This window comes from Rhincodon typus, chromosome 9 (assembly GCF_021869965.1).
Source record: "Rhincodon typus isolate 14 chromosome 9, sRhiTyp1.1, whole genome shotgun sequence".
Lineage (NCBI taxonomy): Eukaryota > Metazoa > Chordata > Chondrichthyes > Orectolobiformes > Rhincodontidae > Rhincodon > Rhincodon typus.
The window spans coordinates 30,534,320-30,556,574 of record NC_063340.1 but is presented as its reverse complement, the minus strand read 5'-3'; the positions used below and the strand labels follow the sequence as shown (position 1 = coordinate 30,556,574).

The 22,255-nt window shown below is 40.7% G+C and overlaps 1 protein-coding gene across 2 annotated transcripts in view; it reads right to left on the bottom strand.

Annotated features, from left to right (window-relative positions):
* LOC109936321 (WT1 associated protein) overlaps positions 1 to 22,255 on the bottom strand; it is a 45,538-nt gene that overhangs the window by 16,444 nt on the left and 6,839 nt on the right. The window contains exons 1-3 of one of the 2 annotated variants that reach the window (XM_048601012.1): positions 16,063 to 16,186; positions 12,102 to 12,229; positions 415 to 593 (exon numbers count right to left, since the gene is read on the bottom strand). In XM_048601012.1, coding sequence (XP_048456969.1) covers positions 415 to 593; positions 12,102 to 12,143 — 221 coding nt within the window. In that variant the 5' untranslated portion in view covers positions 12,144 to 12,229; positions 16,063 to 16,186. Of the gene's footprint in view, positions 1 to 414; positions 594 to 12,101; positions 12,230 to 16,062; positions 16,187 to 22,255 lie in introns of those variants that run through there. The other variant, XM_048601011.1, reaches the window with a different exon arrangement.

Sequence of the window (22,255 nt, the reverse complement as noted above, 5' to 3'; positions counted from 1 at the left end):
CAGACTGCAAACACAGCCACCAGAAACAGTGTACAGCAGACTTTACATTCCCTTTTTTGCAGAAAAGTGACTTCTTTTCCTCCCTTTATTTTCTTCTATAAAAAACAAATTTCAAGTGTCTAAACTGGGCAAGAATTTTTTTGGTTGGATGCAGGCCCATTCTTTGGAAGAGTCCGACTCCTTCAGGCCTCTGAAGTAGAAGGGGCAAAAAGCTGAAACAGAATGTTCATCTGACAATGTTTTACATTAAGTATAACAAGCTGAGTAGTAAATGAATCTGGATTTTTTTTTTTTTTTTTTTGCTCAAAGGCTGAGGCTGTCTTGCTCTTAAGAGAGTACTTGGCCATCCCACCATACATTCTTGCAGTGGGATTGTCAGGGAGGTCTTGACTGGGGAGTATTTTGTTTGTTTACCTATCAGGTGTAAACTTCCAGGCACTCAGTTCATTTTGGGCTTGTTCCAGTTTGTCTTTAGTCTGTTCCAGTTCAGTCTTCATTTTAAGGAAAAACAAGTTAATAGCAGGGTCAACCAAGGTGGATCGGAGTTGAGCTGCACTGGGCAGTTGAACTTGCTTGAGGTACTGGATCTGGTTCTGTTGAAAACAAAAAAAAAAAGTTATGGTCACCAAAACAGGATTCACCTTATTGCAAATTCAACTATTTTGATCCATCAACTAACAACATCTCAAAACCACTCTTATCTCTCCAATGGCCTCTCACATAAACTGCAGGTGTGCCTTCTACACCAGAAAAAAATGCTCATCCTTTTCTCTGCAGCAACAAGCCAAGTTTCAACGTATCAAGCTTCAGAAGTCAATGCTTTGCTACAGTAGCCATGTTTTACCATCCGACAATGGGCTATTTGAACATTTAGTCATAAATTGAAAAGGAACAAGAATAGCAGCAACCAATTCAGCCTAGTCTTGCGTTACCCACATATATGCATTTCTCCATGGGTTCTAATCTGTAAAGTACATCATATTTCATATTTATCTATCATGAACACCCAAAACTTTTGATGTGTTAACAGTCTAAGATAATGTACTACATGTACGTTTTGTAGAATCATAGCATCCGTACAGTGCAGATAGAGGCCATTCAGCCCATCAAGTCTGCACTGACCTTCCAAAGAGCATCCCACTGTATCCTCTAACCCCATTTTTACATTAATTTAGCATAGCCAATCCACCTAACCTGCACATCTATGGATCGTGGGAGGTAACTGGAGCATCCAGAGGAAAAGCATGCAGACACGGGGAGAACATGCAAACCTCTACACAGACAGACAATCGCTCAAGGCTGGAATCAAACCCGGGTCCCCTGGTGCTGTGATGCAACAGCACTAAAGTACAATGAAGATAAATTTGAGGTGGACTGCAAGAGGTCCTATCAGTTTGAAAACAAGTTAACCAGAAAGTGAGGCAGATTATGTAAGATACATATACATTTCTTGGCCATGACCATTTGATACAGATATTTATTAATTGAGTTTATAGACACAAGTCTGAATAGAGCAACAATATTAAGCAGAGAAAAATGTTCATTTGACAGAAGGACAGATTTCAAACAATCGGACCCTTTCATCATGTAGAAGAGATATGGTCATAAATCACACTTTTGCCAACAACTGCAAGACTGAAAATCTACCTATCATTAAGGAAAACCAGTTGATTTTTTAAAATTTTTGGAAGGCCAATACCAATCTTTTAGTTGCTTTCTGTGTTTAGAACCTCTCCATGCAGAAACCAGTGAATATAATAGACCACAAAATCAGTTATTTAGTTTCACATTTCTAATTGCCTTTCATGAACTTGGCAGTAGCTTACTGAGCCTAGGCTAATATTAAATAAACAGTACAAGTGGATTATTAAAAATACATAGGAATACATTAGGTTCTGTCCTTTAATTCATACTAGCTTTAATCCTTAAATACCAAAATATTAATCTCAGATTACGCATAGTTCAAATTCACAAAATGTCCACCAATTTCTATTTAGTTTAACTTTACAGCAAAAGAAATAAGGGATACCCATATCTGCTTCTTCATCTCAGTGGTCATCTTCTGTAAAATATAACTTTATACTCACTTCTCAACAAAATTGCATGGTGTTGTTTTAAACAATATCTCCTTAAATCAACAGAGTAGTCTTTTATTTCAGAAACAGGATTCTTCAGTTCAGCCATCTTAGTCAAATTTAATGTCGAATTTCAAAATAGATTTACATCTGATCTTGCCACTACAAAACACTTCCTTATCAATAAAGACAAAGTAGCTGAACTGAACTAAACATACCTGTCGCATGTATTTTGTTTTTAGGGGAATCCTACCAGAAATCAAGGCAGTGAGGTATGGGATATACAACATGAATGGTATCTGAGCATTTTGTTGGTTTGTCCACATCCCATTTCAAAAGTGCAGTGGCGACCTTTGAACTGTGCCTCCAAGACAACATTGTTAACCACTGTACTGCATGAAAAAAACGTGTTTTCTTGGTTATGATCAAGCAAATTAGCCGCAAGACAGATTTTTAATCAGGAAGGGAGTCCACAGTAATAGGAAAAGACAGAAAAAAGTGGAGTATCAAATCAACCATGATCTCATTGACTGACGGAGCAAATTTGATGAGCTGACTGGCCTAACTTCTGTTCCTGTGTCTTATGGTCTATCAACATGAAACACCAGATAATTCTAGTGTAGGTCAAAAATTCAAAGTAAATAAATATCATATTTGCTCCTTTATGTCAGTTAGACATGACTAATATGATAGAAAGGTATTGTGCAGATAAACATAACATTTCTCCAACTTGTTATTTTATTGCGTATTGTTACTAACTAGGTTAGCAAGTTCCAGATGGCATAGAACATGTGTTCAATTAATATCTAAAATTATGAGTGCTTTGCACACAAAGGACAAACTTGATAGTTTGACTTACTTCCTAACTTAGTCCATTAAACCATCTAACTGCACTTTATACATTCAGTTTCAAGTGGTTATTCATGACCTCTTATAGTGTGTTGAGAGTTGAGAAGAGCAATGACTGTTTTTATTCAATATAGTTAGTTTAAAGGCAAAGTTGCTGGAAAAACTCAGCAGGTCAGGCAGCATCTGTGAAGGAAGAAACAGAGTTAACATTTTGGGTCCGGTGACCCTTCCTCAGAACTGATGGTGGCTGGAAAAATGTCAGTTTATATGTAGAAAAGAGGGGAAGGGAGGTAGGGAGTAAACAATAGGATATTTTTTATTCATTTGTGGGATGTGGGCATTGCTAGCTGGCCAGCAATACTTGCCCATCCCGTTGCCCTTGAGAAGGTAGTGGTGAGCTGCCTTTTTGAACTGCTGCAGTCCTCCTGCTGTGGGTTGACCCACAATGCTATTAGGGAGGGAATTCCAGGATTTTGACCCAGCGACAGTGAAGGAACGGCGATGTATTTCCAAGTCAGGATGGTGAGTGACTTGGAGAGGAACTTGGAGGTGATGGTGTTCCCGTATATCTGCTGCCCTTGTCATTCTAGATGGAAGTGGTCATGGGTTTGGAAGGTGCTGTCTGAGGATCTTTGGTGAATTTCTGCTGTGCATCTTGTAGATAGTACGCACTGAGCATCGGTGGTGGAGGGAGTGAATGCTTGTAGATGTAGTGCCAATCATGCAGGCTGCTGTGTCCTGGATGGTGTCAAGTTTGAGTGTTGTTGGGGCTGCACTCATCCAGGCAAGTGGGGAGTATTCCGTCACAGTCTTGACTTGTGACTTGTAGATGGTGGACAGGCTTTGAGAAGTCAGGAGATGAGTTACTCGCCTCAGGATTCCCAGCTTCAGGCCTGCTGTTGTAGCCACTGTGTTAATTTGGTGAGTCCAGCTGAGTTTCTGGTCAATGGTAACCCCCAAGATGTTGATAGTGGGGGATTCGGTGATGGTAACACCATTGAATGTCAAGGGGCGGTGGTTAGATTGTGTCTTATTGGTGATGGTCATAGCCTAGCATTCGTTTGGCACGAATTTCACTTGCCACTTATCGATCCAAGCCTGGATATTGTCTAGATCTTGTTGCATGTGAACATGGACTGTTTCAGTATCTGAGGAGTCATGAATGGTGCTGAACATTGTGCAATCATCAGCGAACATTCCCAATTCTGACCTTATGATGGAGGGAAGGTCATTGATGAAGCAGCTGAAGATGGTTGGGCCTAAACATAGAGCCTAAAGAGAGAGAAGAGCAGTTGGATAGACAAAGAGTTGATAAGGTGGGAAGGTGAAGAGTTGTTAATGGGGACTATTAGTGACGAACAACAGGTAGTTGTAATGGTAGGCTATGTTGTAACAAGGCCTGGTGTGTGGGGTAGGGGGCTGGGACATGGGAAGAGTTTAGGCCCTAAAATTATTGAACTCAATAATGGAGTCCGGAAGGCTGCAGGGTCCCCAAGCAAAAAAATGAGGTGTTATTCTTCCAGCTTGCGTTGAGGTTCGCTGGAACACTGCAGCAAGCCAGAGACAGAGATGTTGGCCAGGGAACAGGGTGGTGCATTAAAGTGCAGGCAATAGGTAGTTCAGGGTCTTTTTTGCAAGCAGAATGTAGATTTTCTGCGAAGCAGTCACCCGGTCTATGCTTCCTTTCCCCAATGTAGAGGAGACCACATCGTGAGCAGCAAATGCAGTAGACTAGATTCTGGGAAGTGCAGGTGAAGTGTTGCTTCATCTGGAAGGTATGTTTGGGCCCTTAGATTAGAGGGAGGAGATAAATGGACAAGTGTTGCACCTTGCCGGTTACAGGGGAAGGTGCCGTGGGGCTGTGGGGGGTGAAGGAAGCGTGGACCAGGGTGTCCCAGAGGGAATGGTCCTTGAGGAAGGTGGACAAGAGAGGGGAGGGGAATAGGTGTCTGGCGGTGGCATCTTGCTGGAGGTGGCCGAAATGGCGTCTGATGATCTTGCGGATGTGGATGCTGGTGGGATGGTAGGTAAGGACAAGGGGAATCCTATCGCTGTAGCAGGAGAGAAGAGAAGAGGTGAGGGCGGAAGTCCAGGAGATGGGTCGAACCTGGTTGAGGGCCCTGTTGACAACGGAGCTGGGTAATCCTTGGTTGAGGAAGAAGGTGGTTCAGAGGCTCCCTTGTCGAAGATGGCCTCATCTGAACATTTACGATGGAGACGGACGAACTGAGAGAATGAGATGGAGTCTTTACAAGGAGTGGGGTGTCAGGATGTATTGTCCAGGTAGCTGTGGGAGTCAGTGGGTTTGTAGTGGATATTAGTGGCCAGTCTATCCCCCAAAATGGAAACAGAAATGTCAAGGAAGGGAAGGGAGGAGTCAGAGATAGACCAGGTGAAAGGTGAGGGCAGGGTGGAAATTGGAGGCGAAATTGATGAAGTTTTCCGATTCCGGATGAGAGAGGGAAGCAGCACTGACGATATCATCGACGTATTGGAGAAAGAGTTGTGGGTGGGGGCCGGAATAGGACCGGAACAAGGAACGTTCCATGTACCCATGAAGAGACAGGCATAACTACAGCACATGCAGGCCACCCCTCTTACCTGAAAATGAACAATGAAAATGAACAAACGAATGCAGTGTTCCCAAAATATAAATTATTTCATAAAACATCAGACAACATTGGATGAGCTTCATATTTGTACTGATATCAATTTCTAGACCTAAGTATCACCATTTTTGGTGAAGCACTTTATATCCAAATTCCTGCATGGTTTCCTCATTGTACCTCTATTGAGTTAGAGATGTGAAAAAAAAAGTTTTATTTTGAAAAGTTAGGCAATAATTAAAGTTTATTTATTATGATTAAATCACCAGTGTTAAACCGTTACTTACAACAGGGCTCATGGTTTGATATGGTTGTGAAGTTAACAAGACATTTAAAACGTTATATCAAGTCCACAGGCCAAGAACTAACACTAACACTAACACATTAAATTTTTAAGTGTTTAAATCGTTATTAGAACAGAAGTTTCATCAACATCCAGATCTATCCACATCACGCTTCAAATTATTTAGTTGCTAATTTGTTGTTTGCCAAATTAACCTCTTTGTAGATTTGTACTAAACATCCTAAGATTAGTTCAAAAAAAAAATCAGAATTCAATAAAAAGGGATATTATCACATCCAAACATTGCAAGAAACCAAGCCAATTATTTAAGTTTTGCAAGTTTCACAAGGAGAAACTCCACTCCAACAATGAACGTATAACCGAAGGAATAAGCGCTGCAGGAAATACTTAGCCGGCTTCGCTGCTTCCAAAGAGCAAAAACAGAGGTAACATTTCAGGTCAATGATCCAGTTAAAAATGGTTAATGCTTGAGACCTTTCAAATAACTGTTTCCTCTACAAATGATGCCAAATGTGGAGTCATTTTCATCATTTTCTGTTCCTATTCCAGATAGCTAGGATCTATTTGACACATTAATATAAAGCATAAATGACATGTCAATCAATGACTACTGCTTGGAGGAAATAAACTTGTAGGAATTCATTCAGAGCAAGGAAATGAACGCACGTGGCCGAGTAACGTCTATACTGCAATGACTCCATGTGTAAATGGTTAGTAAAATTGCCACTTGAACAGCAGGCCATTGAAGGAGTGACATAAAACAAGACCTTCTAGATACACGAAAGCATGTTGTTGCCACTATGTCCAAAGTGTGTTGAGAAATGGCTTTCAAAAAGAGGTAATGCACAGGACTACACAGAAAATGATTCCATCTCTTTTCTATTCATATGAAAAGAGCACATATGATGCACAGCCACTGGAAATTGTGATACTATGCAATTTGTCAAACAGAGTTAACTTACCTTGTGGTGAATGCTGGGAACTATGAAAAGCAGATAGAAGGATTAACAGATGCACACCTCCAGTTCGTGGTTGCTATCAAATAACCACATCTACAATCTGGATGTGATCAAGGGCAGAAATACCTTCCGTAGTCTATTATTCAATATTCAATGCCCAATGTCCCATGCTGCATAGGCAAATTACCACAGAACCGTGGTCTTGAACTCAAAAAAGAACTGTGTGCACAGCAGGTATTTGTTGGTTGTTTGGAAGTTTTTGCACTCTCTCTGACACATCAAGTTTGGCTCTACATGTTGCTGACAAAGTCTTTACATTAATTACCACTTTTAAAACAGGAATATTGGGGAAAAAGGTGCACTTTATACAGTCCCTTTTTAAATTGTGCTGGCTTCAATTCTGATGAACAACCACACACTCACATGGACATTACCCAGTATGCACGAGCTGAAAACCAATAAGCATGCAGTAAACTTTAGCATACATCAATAAGATGAGAAATGAAAGTGACTGCTGGCAGTGTGTGGTGAAGACAGGTCGATGGTTTTGTGGTGCACATCTGACCCTAGTGCGAGTGCATGCCTCTCTCAAAGAACGCTCATTTTCAAACACTGCTTTCATTAATTTACTTTCATGAGTTCACGAAATTCATGCAACACAGTAACTCAATAAAAAGGATGGTAACGTCATCAGGACGTCACACTCCCATTGCAGAAATATCATGACAGCTTAACACCTGTCATTGGCAAAATGCTAGAATCTATTCTAGTTATAGTTGAGAACTTTGAAAATCTCAATTTAATCAGTGGAGTCAACAGAGGTTGATAAAAAGGAAGTCAGTTTTGAATAATTTAATGGAGCTCTTTAAGTAACAATGTGGATAAAGGGGAACTTGTCAATGTAATACATTTAGATTTTCAGAAGGCATTTGACAAGGTGCCAGATAAAACATTGCTATGTAAAGCGTGAGCTCATGACAGAAGGGTGAACATATCAGCATGGATACTGGATTAATTACTTAATAGTAGGCATAAATAGGTCTTCTTCAGGTTGGCAAGATGCGGCAAGCAAAATGCAACAGTGATCAGGTCTGGTACCCAAATTTGCTGATGACACAAAGATAGATAGGAAACTAACTTATGAATAGAGTCTGTCTAGGGATAAGTCAAATGAGTGGGCAGAAGTTTGGCTGATACAGTATAATTTGCACAAATGTGAATTTATCCACTTTAGCGGTAAGGACAGAAAAGTAGAATGTTATTTAAATAGGGACAGACTGCAGAAGTCTGATGTACAGAAAGATGTGTGTTTTGACACACAGATCACAGGAAGTTAGTATGCGTATAGCAAGTGTAAGGCAAATGGAATGTTGTCATTTATTGCAAGGGAAATTTTATATTAAATCGAGGGTGATTTGCTACAGTTGTACGGAGTACTGGGAGACCACGTGGAGTATTCTATGAAACTTGACTGATATCCGGGATGAGTTTGAGGAACCTAACGAGAAAAGGTTAGAAAAAGGCTGGGCCTGTATTCATTGTAACTGAGGAATGAGAGGTGCTTATTGAAAATTTGCAAGATGCTGAGGGAAGTTTGATTAAGTGGAAGGCTCAACAGATGTTTCCCATTGAGCAGTAGTTGAGAGATGGACAGTTTAAAAATAAAGTGTTTCCCATTTAAGGAAGAAATGATATTATTTTATCTCAGAGGCTAATGAGTAATGGGAGGATAATGACAGGGCAAAGAAACCCTTTACCAATTAGCAGTGGGGGCAAGGTCACATACTTTTAAGACAAGAGCTACATTTTTGACTAGCAAGGGCATCAAAGGTTATCAGGTATAAATGAGAATGTGGAGTTGAGAACAGAATAAGATCAGCCACGATCTTACTGAATGCCCAAGCCTGCTTTGCCAATAAAAGGACCTACTCCAATTCCAAATTCATACGCTCATTAGGTACATCTCCTCAGAGTACAATGTAAACAATAAAACAGATTTGTTGATCAAAGTAACAAACTCAGTTTAAAATTAAAATGTCCAATCAGAAGAATCAAATCTCATGGATTTTAGAATTCTTGAAATCAGTATGCAAACCCCATAAAGAACAGATCATTAGCAACTTAGCGTGATCAGCATTACCAGTCATCCTCAGACTATGAATTTCATCCAAGGTTCAATAAGCCATGAACACCAAAATACCAATCAAGAAATAAAGGAAAACCGAAAGAACTGTGGATGCTGTAAATGAGGAACAAAAACAAAAGTTGCTGGAAAAGCTCAGCAGGTCTGGCAGCATCTGTGAAGGAAAAAAACAGAGTTAACGTTTCGGGTCCGGTGACCCCTCCTCAGAACTGTAGAAGAGACTAAAAGCCATGATGTGTTGAACTAGATATGGTAATTTGTCAATCTGAAGCATGGTCTGCACTTAAAGCAGGCGAATTGTGGGCTCGTGACAGTGGCAGAGTCCCTTCTGAGTATACACATTCCAAAAGTTTCAGACGGTGTACAATAACATCACCAAAAAGGTTGATTAGAAAGCATCCAGTAGGTAAATTGCTATTACCCCAAATCACCTGCAATAAACATGAAATATATTTAAACTGATGTTAGTAGATGATTTCGGAAAGACAGATAATTAAATTTCATCTGTGTGTCAATTTTATGAAATAGTGCAGGGAAACATTTGGGACTAAAAATGAAATGCAATGTAAATCAAATCTTGACATTAAGAAGGGGTATAGGAGCAAAGACACATGAGAAATCATATACAAAAATATCTGCAGTTGGTACATACTTGAGAGGAACGTTTTTAAAAAGTTTGTAAGTGCTAGAAAAATTCAGTGTGTGGTTGATAGAGTTTTGTTTGCGTGATCAATGGACTAGTTTGGTGGACAGAAAAAAGAGGCACTTTGAATTCAATCAGGAAATGTGTCGTTATGCACATTGGAGGAACAAAACAGGCAAGTCACAGACAATAAATGGCAGGAAATTGAGAAGTGTGGAGGAACAAAAGGACATCATTGCATATGCTTTTTTTTAAAAATAAGGGATAAAAGGATAACAGCAGGAAGGTCTTGATTGAACTGAATGACCACAGCTAGAGGGCACCACATAAGGGAATGATCTCAAGGACAAGAGTGATTTAGAGGATGTTGCTAGGAACTGAAAATTTTGTGCTGGAGGAAATTATTTTATAGGTTGGGGTTACTTTCTCTAGAAAAAGAAACTGGGCACAAACTTAAATGAAATCTACAAAATTGAGCAGCCTAAATAGGATGAATAGAAAGACCTATTTTCCTTGATAGAGGGATCAATAATGAAGGGCACAGATTTGAAATTAATTGGCAGAAGGATTTAGATGGGGCATGTGAAGAAATGTTTTCATCTGGTTTGGAACTCAATGACAGAAAGGGAAATGCTCATTGGATTCATATTAAAAAAAGACCACTTAGATTGCAACTGCTGGAACTTACAAGGATACAGAACAAGAGTTGGAAAGTTGACTTAGGTTGCTTGACTTCTTTTGCCAACTCAAAGTGCCAGTAACCTACTTTCATCCCACAACATCCACATTTCAAAGTCGATAGCATTGTCTTAAAAATGGACAGAATCCATTACTTTATAAAAAGATGTATAGTGCACCAGCAAGGGTTATGATATGTCTTTATAAACAATTCAGACGTCATCAGGATAATTTCAGGTGATAAGGTGTTGGAGGCTGAAGAAAACTTACTTCAATAGCATTAGAGTTGAGGGAATTTAGTTGTGGAGAAGTTGGATAAACTTGGGATTAAGCTGACATTACAACAGAGAAAAGCCATGATGCAAATAGATAAAGATGTTCAAAAAAATTTTTTGTTTTATTCACTCAGAATGTGGATGTTGCTAGCTGGGCCGCTATTTATTGCTCCTCCCCAGTTGTCCTCGAGAAGATGGTGGTGTGCTGCCTTCTTCAACTACCGAAGTCCATTTGGTGTCGGTACACCCAAAACGCTATTAGAGTCAGAATTCCAGGATTATGTCCCAGTGAGACTGAAGGAATGGTGACATTTTTCCAAGTCTGGAAGTGGCTTGGAGGGGAACTTGCAGGTGGTAGCGTCCCACTTATCTGCTGTTTTTATCCTTCTAACTGGTGGTGATCATGAGTTTGGAAGGTGGCAAGGACCTTTTGTGGTGAATTGCTGCAATGCATCTTGTAGATGGTACATACTGCTGCTGAGCTTTGAGGGGGGGGAAGTGAATGTTTGTGAATGTTGTGCCAATCAAGCAGGCTACTGTGTCTCAAATGGTGTTATGTTTCTTGAATGTTTTTGAAGTGCACTTATCAAAGCAAGTGGAGCAGGTACTTTCAACTGCTGTTTGATAAAGGTTCCAAGATTTGGGTCTAGCAATAGGATAAGAAGGGCAGCATATTTTGATGTCAACATCAAGTGACTTGAATTTGTCGATCTTGGTCTTCTAGTTTGTTTCAGCCATCTAAGTGCAACTTGCTAAGTTTCTGCAGTGCATGATTAAATTGTACATGTGACAGCCATCTAAAGTAAGCTGACATTTAAGATACAGGATAGGGTGCCATCAAATGGGCTACCTTACCTTATATGGCATCAAACTTGAGGGCTGCACTCACTCTGCTAAGTGGAGAGTAGTCTGTAACACTACCATCTACATGTTAGAGTCAGAAGACAGGTTTTGTAACCCAGGGATGTTAGTGAGTCTATTACTCCAAAACGTTAGTCGAGACGGGAGAACAAGAACACATGCAATTCAAATGTAAAATGCTATATCGGAAACTATAATTTTAAGACAGGCAATGATGATGCCTTGAGGTAACAGTTAATTGCTAATAAAATTTATTCCTCTTTGAGACTGTTTTCTTATCACAGGTCAGCATGGCGCGAGAATGAAAGAAGGAGCTGCAGAAAGAAAAAAACTGGACAGAACAGAGGGACTTTTTGGAGGAACAAATGAAAGAGGCTCATGAACGATTTTAATGCAGGGGACTAAAAAAAAATCATATGTAAGAATATTAAGGGTCCAGGAGTAAAACATGCCTAATGAGCTGAGTTAACGATTCCTGTTTGTATGAGTGATTGACTAAAATCAGGCCATTGATTACAAGTAAAACAAAAATTAAATGATTCTCCAGATCGTGGTCTTTTAAAAAGATAACAAAGTTCTGAAATGTGGGAGTGAAAGAATAATTGTAGTTGTCATTATTGGCAGAATTCTTTTACTAGTAATTCACAATACTTCACACCAGTGTCCTCATGTTAACAGACAATAAGTTAGAAAGGGTCCAAAACTTACAGTACACTCCTGCATTTCCTGTTCCTTGGTAGCTAGCCTCATAACAAGGATGTTCTCCCTTCGAGCAGACTCATGTTGCTGCTGCTTCAGCTTCTCTTCAGACTCTCTTAACCCGCTCACATCATTTGCTGTCATAACATGGAAGCGCAAACAAATAATACGTTAACAAGCGTTTGCTTATGGAATAGTTTCTTATAGGAGTCGTACCAATTAGCATGGTTACGTATTTGGCATTTTGCTTTGCAACTAGATAACACATCAACACAGGCACAAATATTCACAGGCTCACTATCCAACTCACTATTCTATACTGTCAAGATATTAAACTGACATGAGCTTAGCCAAAACAAAAACAGAAACTCAGTGGGTCTGGAAGCAACTTTCTTTTTTCTGCCTATAGATAACAGTTCAGGTGCAGTGACCCTTCTTCAGAAATTCAAGCATTAATTGTTTTGTCTCCACAGATGCTGCCAGACCTGCTGTGTTTCTCCAGCAACTTTTTTATTTTGCTTCAGATTAACAGTATCCGTAGTTCTTTGTTTTATGAGCTTAGCCAACATGCCTGGTTTGTTTTGATCCTAGATTTAAAGGTCAGGTTCAAGTGCAGAACCTCATAGTACCACATCTTGTAGATTTCTTTTACCATTAAAGCAATCTTACACATTTAATCACATTTCTATGACCTACAAATCTAAAGCATGGTTTTTGATTTCAATTATTCAACACCGACATAGTTGGCCATATGAATGCATCAAGGCTGATACTACAATTGCTTGCCCTCAAAACTGTTCCCTACCACTAATGCAAAAGAGCAAACCATCTGCAAACTACAAAGGAGCTAGACCATCAAACAAATGGAATATGAAGATCAGAACTTCCTTCAAATTGTGGTCTCAAAATACAGGTATAACATAACTTCAGTTCTGATGAAGAGTCATCATGATCTGAAGTGTTCAATCTTTCCTTCCTCAGATTGTGACAAGGACAAGGAACAATAGAAATCCTTACCTAAAGGAGTGATAATGAATTGAGAAGTAATCTGACTAGGTCATCTAGACTGCCAGACAGAAATATAATGGAAGAGCACGCAGTCTTTAAAGTGAAAAATGGTATGGGTACAGTCAGTACATTCCCAAGCAGGGAAAAGGATGGGCAAACAGAGCCAGAGCTCCCTGGACAATAAAAGAATTAGATATTTGGTTAAAGGCACATGGTAGAGGTCCACTTAATATAAGGAAACATCAAGTTCAATATTTTGAAGTGCAGAGAAGTGAGAAAGAACAATAAGAGGCAAAGGGCCAGTAAGAGAATAAACTGAATCCAATAAAAAAGGGAACTACAAGATCTGCTTTAGTGACATTAACAGCAAAAGACTCATGAGTAGTGTGGCCAATTAAGGATCAAGTATAAAATCAGTATTCTGCTTTCTTGTTTGGCAAGAAACAGGAGGTTCTTATAAAGGCTGACAGTACTTAACACTGGATAAGTCATTTGGAACGCAACCCAGATTGAAGAGGGAAGCAAGGGCAGCAATTACAGAAGTGCTTGCCATAATCATCCAATCCTCCTCAGATATGGAGGTGGTGCCAAAAGGACAGGTGGATTGCAAAAAGTGGAAAAAGATAAACCTGGCAATTATAGGTGAGTGAGCTTAACATCGATATTAGGGAAACTTTTGGAAGCAATAAAGTTAGAAGAAAATTAAGAGCTATTTAGCCTACCTTGGACCAATAAAGAGCAGCCAGCACAGATCTGTCAAGTGCAAACAGTATTTGACTAACTTTATTGAGCTTTGAAATGTGGCAAAGGGTGAATGAGTGCAGTACAGCTACCAAGCTGGGTGTTTGAACATTCAGAAATCATTTGATAAAGCATGACATAGTAAGTTTGTTAGCAAAACAGAAATTTGTGGGATAAATGGTGAAGTAGTAATTGATACAAAAATGGCTAAGGGATTTAAAAAAATAAGAGCTATAGTGATTTTTCAGATTGAAGAAGGCTATACATTCAAGATTCACTTGTTCTGGACATATATAAATGACAAAGCACATTTTGAAACTTGCATTAACATGAAACCTGGAATTACAGAGGGGATGACAGCAAAAAAGCTTAGAGAATAGAGACAAATTTGGCAGAATGAAATTCAATGCATAAGTCTGTCATGCGCTATTCTGGATAAGAAGAATTGAGAGTCAATTCATGCCAAATGATTTTAAAAGGGGGTGCAAGAAATGAGACACAAATGTGGCACATCAGGTTACCGAAGCAGTTCATCAAGTACTTGCCTCTTGGGCTTTAGTAAAAAGGCTTGAACTACAAAATCAAGGAGGTATGTCAAGTCTAGATAAAACATTAGCTGAATCTCAGCTAGATAATGTTTACAGTTCTGAACAGCTTGCTTTGAGGGAGTGTGAAGGATTTGGAGAAGATACAGACAAGATTATTAGAATGATTCCAAGGATGAGTTAATACAGTTACGTGACTGGAGAAGCTAAGGTTGCTCACCTTGCAGGAGAAGGTAGGGATTGACAGAAGTGCTTATAGTTACGAAAGTTCTACACACACTAAAAGGGAAAGAATTTCAAATAGCCAAAAAGTTGATAATCTTATCTTAAATCGGTGCCCTCAAGTTAACAAGAAGGAGCACAAGGAATGTTTGTAACATAAGTGGTTATGACTTAGAAGGTTTACACATATTTAAAAGTAGATTTCAACAAGAAACAGCACAAATGTTACAACTCAGCTAGGCAGTGAAGGATGAAACACTGCAGTCTTCAAACACTTTCAAGATTTTACTTACAAAGGCGTGCATTGCACATCATGTGCCTCCAACGAAAACTCATTCCCAACCCACTCCCATTTTTAAAAATTTCATTTACAGGATGTGAGATTTGCTGGCTGGGTCAGTATTTATTGCCCATCTATAAATGTTGAGAAGACATTGGTGAGCTGCCTTCTTCAGCCAATCAAGTCCACTTGGTGCAAAAACACCTATAATACCATAAGGCTGAGAGTTACAGGATTCTGACCCAGTGACAATGAAGGAACAGTGATATATTTCCAGGTCTGAATGGTAAGTGTATTGGAAGAGAGCAAATGGGTAATGTATCTGCTTGTAGGTGTGGAAGGTGCTGTCTAAGGAGCCTTATTAGTTTCTGCAGTACATTGTATAGATGGCATACTGCTGCCATGCGTAGGTGATGAAGGAGTGAATGTTTGTGGATGTGGTGCCAATGTAGTGGGCCGTTTTGTCCTGGAAAGTGTAAATTTCTTGAGTGTTGTTGGAGCTGCACTCACCCAGACAAGTATAACCCATCACACTTTTCACCTGTGCTTTGCAGATGGTGGACAGGCACTGGGAAGCCAGGGTGAGAATTAATTGCTGCAAGATTCCCAGCCTCAGTCCTGCTCTTGTAAATGATATTATTTACATGGCTAGTCCAGTTCATCTCCATCTTATCTTGGTAAGCCCCAGAATGTTGATAGTCGGGGAATACTATTGAATGTCAAGGGGCAATGGTTAGAGAAAGCAACTGTCATCCTAGCCTACATGTTACTCTACACCCACAGTAATGTGGTTGATTCTTAAGTGCCCTCTGGCAATTAGTGACAGGCAATAAATGCTGGCCTAATTAAGATGCCCACATCTGTGAATGAATTAAAAAAATTCTCTTGTTGAGAGTCATTGCCTTATACTTGCATACACATATATTGTAACGTGGCAGCCCAAGCCTGGATATAGTCCAGTTTTGTGGCATTTGGTCTTACACTATTTCAGGACCAGAGTCATAAATGGCACTAAACATTGCAAAATTATCCGTGCACATCTCACTTCTGACATGATGAAATGGCTGATGATGGTTGGCCTAGGACACGGCCCCAAGGGGAATTTCTGCAGTGACTGAAAAACTGACTAACTTGACTCATCGTGGAAGAACGGTTAGCTCCAAATGTTACTTACTGTAGTCTTTCCATGCCTCCTTCCTCCTCTAACCAACGAGGCAAGGTTCAGAGAGGAGACGAGACAGAACATTGAGAGAGGAAGGTCAGCACCAAGAGTTCCAGTGGGTAAAGGAGCATGAACCTAAACAGCTTCTGGTTGTTGGTGAGTAACAGGAGAAATTTTGAGAAATTGTTATTGAACAGAGAGCATCCGAGTTAATTAATCCTAAAAGGGGTAAGACATGGCAGGAGAGCTCCAAATCGTAGTCTGCTCCTCTTGCTCAATGTGGGAAGCCGAGCACATATCCAGTCTGTGCAAGTGCCTCCAGCTGCAACTCTTGGAAGCCAGAGTTTCACAGGCAAGGAAGTGAATGGGTGACCACCAGGCAGAGCAGGACGGCTAAGCAGGCAGTGCAGGACTCTCCTGTGTCATTCCCCTGAAAAACAGATGTTTTGTATGCTGTTGAGGGGACTGGCCTCTCAGGGTATAACAACAGCAGCCAAATTCATGGCATCATGGTTGGCTCTGCTGAAAAGAGAGCGAGAAAGAGGGATAGAAATGTTACAAGTTACAGGGGATTCAATCGTAAGGGGAATAGATAGGCGTTTCTGTGGCTGCAAACAACAGTTCAGGATCATGTGCTGCCTCCCTGGTGCTAGGGCCATGGATATCTCGGAGCGACTACAGTGCATTCTAGAGGGGCAGGGCAAACAACCAGTGGTCGCAGTACATGTTGTAACTAATGACATGGGTTAAAAAAAAAAAGAGATGAGGTCCTAAAAGCAGAATATACAGAACTAGGAAGAAAGTTGAAATATTGGACCTCAAAAGCTAGTTATCTCAGGATTACTAGTGCCATGAGCTCCTCAGAGTACAAACAGCAGGATATATAGGATGAACACGTGGCTGAAGAGATAGTGCGAAGGGGAGCGTTTCAGATTCGCAGGGAATTGGGACCAGTTCCGGGGGGCGTGTGACCTGTACAAACTGGACGGGTTACACCTGGGCAGGACCGGGACTGATGTCCTTGGGGGTAACTTAGTAGAGCGGTTGGGGAGCGTTTAAACTAGTGTGGTAGGAGTTGGGAGCCAGAGGAGTAGGGCAGTAGATGTGGAAATTAAGGGAGAGGTAGAAACCAAGACAAACATGACTAAGAACAAGAACAGGCAGAGAAACTCTGCTGAAAAGAGCAGGGGAGTTGATCTGAAACGCGCGTGTTTCAATGCAAGTAGTATAATAGGCAAAGTAGATGAATTCAGAGCTTTGGTTAGTACTCGGAACTGTGAAATTATTGCGATTATGAAGGAGGGACAGGACTGGCAGCTGAATGTCCCAGGATTTAGATGTTTCAGGTGTGATAGAAAGGAATGTAAAAGGGGTGGTGGAGTTGCATTACTGGTAAAGGAGTACTTCACAGCTGTACGGCAGATGCATACATCAAAGGCCTTGTCCAACAAGGCAATATGGGCAGAACTCATGAATAGAAAAGGTGAAATCACAATGCTGGCTGTATACTACAGACCTCCCAATAGCCAGCGGGAGATGGAGAACAGAATATATAGACAGGTTTTGGGAAGACATTAAAAACAGTAGGATTATTGTGCTGGGTGTTTTTAACATCCCCTAATTGACTGGTGCTCATTTCATGCTGGGGGCTTGGATGGGGCAGAATTTGTAAGGACCATTCAGGAGGGATTCTTGACACAGTACGTAAACAGTCCAACCAGGGAAGGGGTTATATGGGATCTGGTTTTAGGAAATGAGCCCAGCCAGGTGAGTAAAGTTTCAGTGGGTAGCATCTTGGTAGTAGTGACCACAATACTGTGAGTTTTAAGATACTCGTGGATAGGGATAATGAATAGCAGTCCTGGGGTGAAACTGTTAAACTTGGGGAAAGTGAACTACAACAATATTAGGCAGGAACTGGAGAATGTTGATTGGAGGTGGCTGTTTGAAAATAAATCCACATCAGACATATGGGAGTGACAATATGGGAATGTGAGTGGCACATTCCTGCGCGAATTAAAGATAGGTATGGCAAGTTGTGTGAACCTTGGATGATCAGGGCTGTTATGACCTTGTTCAGAAAGAAAAATGAAGCATACATAATGTCTAGGAGGATGGGAACTAACGAAGCCCTTGAAGTATACAAGAAAAATCGGAAAGAACTTAAACAAGGAATTAGAAGGGCTAAAAGGAGTCATGAAACATCGTTAGCAAACAGGATTAAAGAGAATCCCAAGGGTCTTTACACATAGATCAAAAGCAAGAGCATAGCCAGGGAAAGGGTTGGCCCACTCAAGGACAAAGGAGGGAATCTATGTGTGGAACCAGAAGAGGTAGGTGAGGTCCTAAATGAATACTTTGTGTTGGTATTGACTGAAGAAATTGGTGTAGGATGATCTCCGGGAAGGGAGTGTGGAATTTATAAGCCAAGTTGTTATCAAAAAGGAAGAGTGCCTTAAAAACCATTAAAAGGTAGATAAGTCCCCGGGTCCTGATGGGATCTATCCCAGAATATTGAGGGAGGCAAGAGAACAAATTGCTGAGCATTGACAGACATTTGTGTATCCTCTTTGGCCACAGGCAAGGTCCCAGAGGGCTGGAGAATTGCCAGTGTCATCCCATTGTTGCAGGGATAATCCTGGAAATTACAGGCATGTCAGCCTCACATTGGTAGTAGGGAAATTATTGGAAAAGATTCTCAGGGACAAGATCTGTATGCATTTAGAAGCAAATGGACTGGTTAGTGATAGACAGTGTAGCTTTGTGCAGGGGAGGTTGTGGCTCACTCACTTGATCGAGTTTTTTTGAGGAGGTAACGAAGATGATTGATAAGGAAAAAACAGTTGATGCTGTCTACATGGTCCTCAGTAAAGTCTTTGACAATGTCACACTGCAGACTGGTACAAAAGGTGAAGTCACATGCTATTTGGGGTGAGCTGGTAAGATGGATACAGAACTGGCTGTCTCCTATGACTAAGGGGGTAGCAGTGGAAGGATGCTTTTCAGAATGGAGAGTTGTGACTAATGGTGTTCTACAGGGATCAGCGCTGAGACGTCCACTGTCAGTGGTCTACATAAATGATTTGGAGGAAAATGTGGCTAGTCTAATTAGTTTGCGGATGATACAAAGATTGGAGGAGTTGCAGATAGCGAGGAGGATTGTCAGAAGATACAGCAGGATATAGATCAGTTGGAGGCACAGGCAGAAAAACGGCAGAGTTTAATCCGGACCAACATGAGAGGATGCATTTTGGAAGGTCAAGTACAGGTGGAAATTACAGTGAATGGTAAAACCCTGAGGAGGTATTGATATGCAGAGGGATCTGAGTGTGCAGGTCCACTGATCACTGAAGGTGGCAATGCAGGTAGATAAGGTAGTAAAAAAAAAGCCTTTGGCATGCTTGCCTTCATTGGAAGGGGCATGAAGTGCAAAGATAAACAAGTCATGCTGCAGCTTTATAGACTTTAGTTAGGCCAAACTTGGAATATTGCACACAGTTCTGATCATCACACTACAGTAGGATGTAGATGCTTTGGAGAGGGTACAGAAAAGGTTTACCAGGATGTTGCCTGGTATGGGCAATTTTAGCTAAGAAGAAAGGTTGGGTAGACTGGTTTGTTTTCAGTGGAATGCAGGAGGTTGAGGGGGACGACTGAATAGAAGTTTATCTATGCCATTCACAGTCTTATAGAGTGGAAGTAAGAGACATTTTCCCAGGGTGGAGGGGTCACAGGTTCGATGTGTAGTTGGGGGTGGGAGGGTAGGGGAGTGGTGGTTGTGTTTAAAAAGAGATGTGTGGAGCAGGTTTTTCACAAAGGGTGGTGTGTACCTGGAATGAGCTGCCAGAGGAGGTGGTGAAATCAGACACAACAGCAGTATTAAAAAGCACCTGGACAAATACATGAATAGGAAGGGAAGAGAGAGATACAGATCCTATAAGTGAAGGCAGTTTTAGTGTGGAAGGGCAGAATGTGTCAATGCAGGCTTGGAGGCCCTAAGGGCCTGTTTCTGTGCTGTATTATTCTTTGCTCTTGACTGACTAGCAACCACAACCCACCTTCCTACGTACTTCAAACTGTGGAACATCTTTCCCGAAATCCCATCAACTCTAGTTTTGCTACTTCATGTTACACGTGTTCAAATGTGGTCAACATAAGCAGTTTTTAAAAAAATATATATTTTCCAATCAACCTGGTCAGCAATGTAACTATACATCTCTAGAGTAGATGAAACCTGAACTTAGGCCTTTTGACTCAAACGTACTCAATGGGTGTTAAACACCCATCGGCTAACTCCACAACTGACATGCAATTAAAATGTTGAAGGAAAGAAATTGTAGGGTTATGAAAAAGAGGGGGTGCAGAAATTAGCTGGACTGCTCTTGGAAACAGCCAAATGACCACCTCTGCGCTGTACTATTTCATGATTAGAGTTAGAGATGTACTTGTCAGAAAAGGACCCTTCAGCCCAACACATCCATTCCAACCAGATATCCTAAATTAATCTTGTCCCATTTGCCAGCATTTGGCCCATATTCCTCTAAACCCTTCCTATTCATATACCCATCCAAATGCCTTTTGAACGTTGTAATTGTATCAGCCTCCACCACTTCCTCGGATAGCTTATTCCATACGCGCACGACCCCCTGCATGAAAAAGTTGCCCCCTTTGAAACTTTCCCCTCTCACTTTCAACTTATGCCCACTAGTTTTAGACTCCCCCCGCCTCTCGGGGAAAAAGACTCTGTCTATTTACGCTACCCATGTCCCTCATGATTTTATAAACCTCCAAGGTCACTTCTCAGCCTCTGATACCCCAGGGAAAATAGTCCTAGTCTATTCGGCCTTTCCATATAACTCAATTGCTCCAACCTTGGAAACATCCTTGTAAATCTTTTCTGAACCCTTTCAAGTTTCACAACATACTTCCTATATCAGGGAGACCAGAATTGCACACGGTATTCCAAAAGTGGTCTTACCAACATTCTGCACAACCACTACATGACCTCCCAACTCCTGTACTCAATGCACTGATCAATAAAGGAAAGCATACCAAACGCCTTCTTCACTATCCTATCTGTGACTCTACTTTCAAGGTACAATGAATCTGCACCCCAATGTCTCTTTGTTCAGCAACACTCCCCAGGACCTTACAATTAAGTATATAAATCCTATCCTGATTTGCCTTTCCAAAATACAGTACCTCATTTATCTGAATTAAACTCCATCTGCAACTCCTCGATCCATTGGCCCATCTGACCAAGATCCCATTGTACTCCCTGAAGTAACCTTTTTCACTATCCACTACACCTCCAATTTTGGGGTCATCTGCAAACTTACTAGTTATACCTACTACGTTCACATCCAAATCATTTACATGAATGACAAAAAGCAGTGGAACCAGCACCGATTCTTGTGGGACACTGCCAGTCACAGGCCTCCAGTCTGAAAAGCAACTCTCCACCTCTACCCTCTGTCTTCTACCTTTAAGCCAATTCTGTACCCAAATGGCTACTTCTCTCTGTAGTCCGTATGATCCAACTTTGTTAACCAGTTTGCCACGAGGAATCTTGTTGAACGCCTTATTGAATTCCATACAGATCACATCAACCGTTCTACCCTCATCAATCCTCTGTTACTTCTTCAATAAACTCAAAACAATCCAAGTTTGTGAGACACAATTTCCCACACACTAAACCATGTTGGCTTTCCCTAATCAGTCATTGCTTTTCCATTATCAGATCAGATCATCAAATTATGTTATCTGCCTAGACAAATAGTTTAAACAAAAAAAACCCAAGCCTACAAGTGTCTTGGAATTCAAAAAATGTTTCCTTTGCTTTGAACATCAGAGCCTCGCCACAAACCGGTATGTTTAAGACCAACACCACACCTTGAAAAATTAAGGATTCAAAACTATACTCTTTCACTCATCAGAAAGAGAATTTGGTTGTTTATAACATAAAAAAATACACTTCCTTAAATATTATCTGATGACATTGCCAACAAATCCTTAGAACAAAACTGAATTTTACATAATTCATAGGAATGAATTAGATACAAGTTTTAATTTTACTTTCATGTCAATCCTTGAATTATAAATTACAACAAGGTACTCTCAAGCCAGTTGTACCACCTCTAGGTTTAGGGAAACATATTACATTTGGTTCTGTGAAATTCTACTCCAAGGTGTGGCTGTGGAGAGT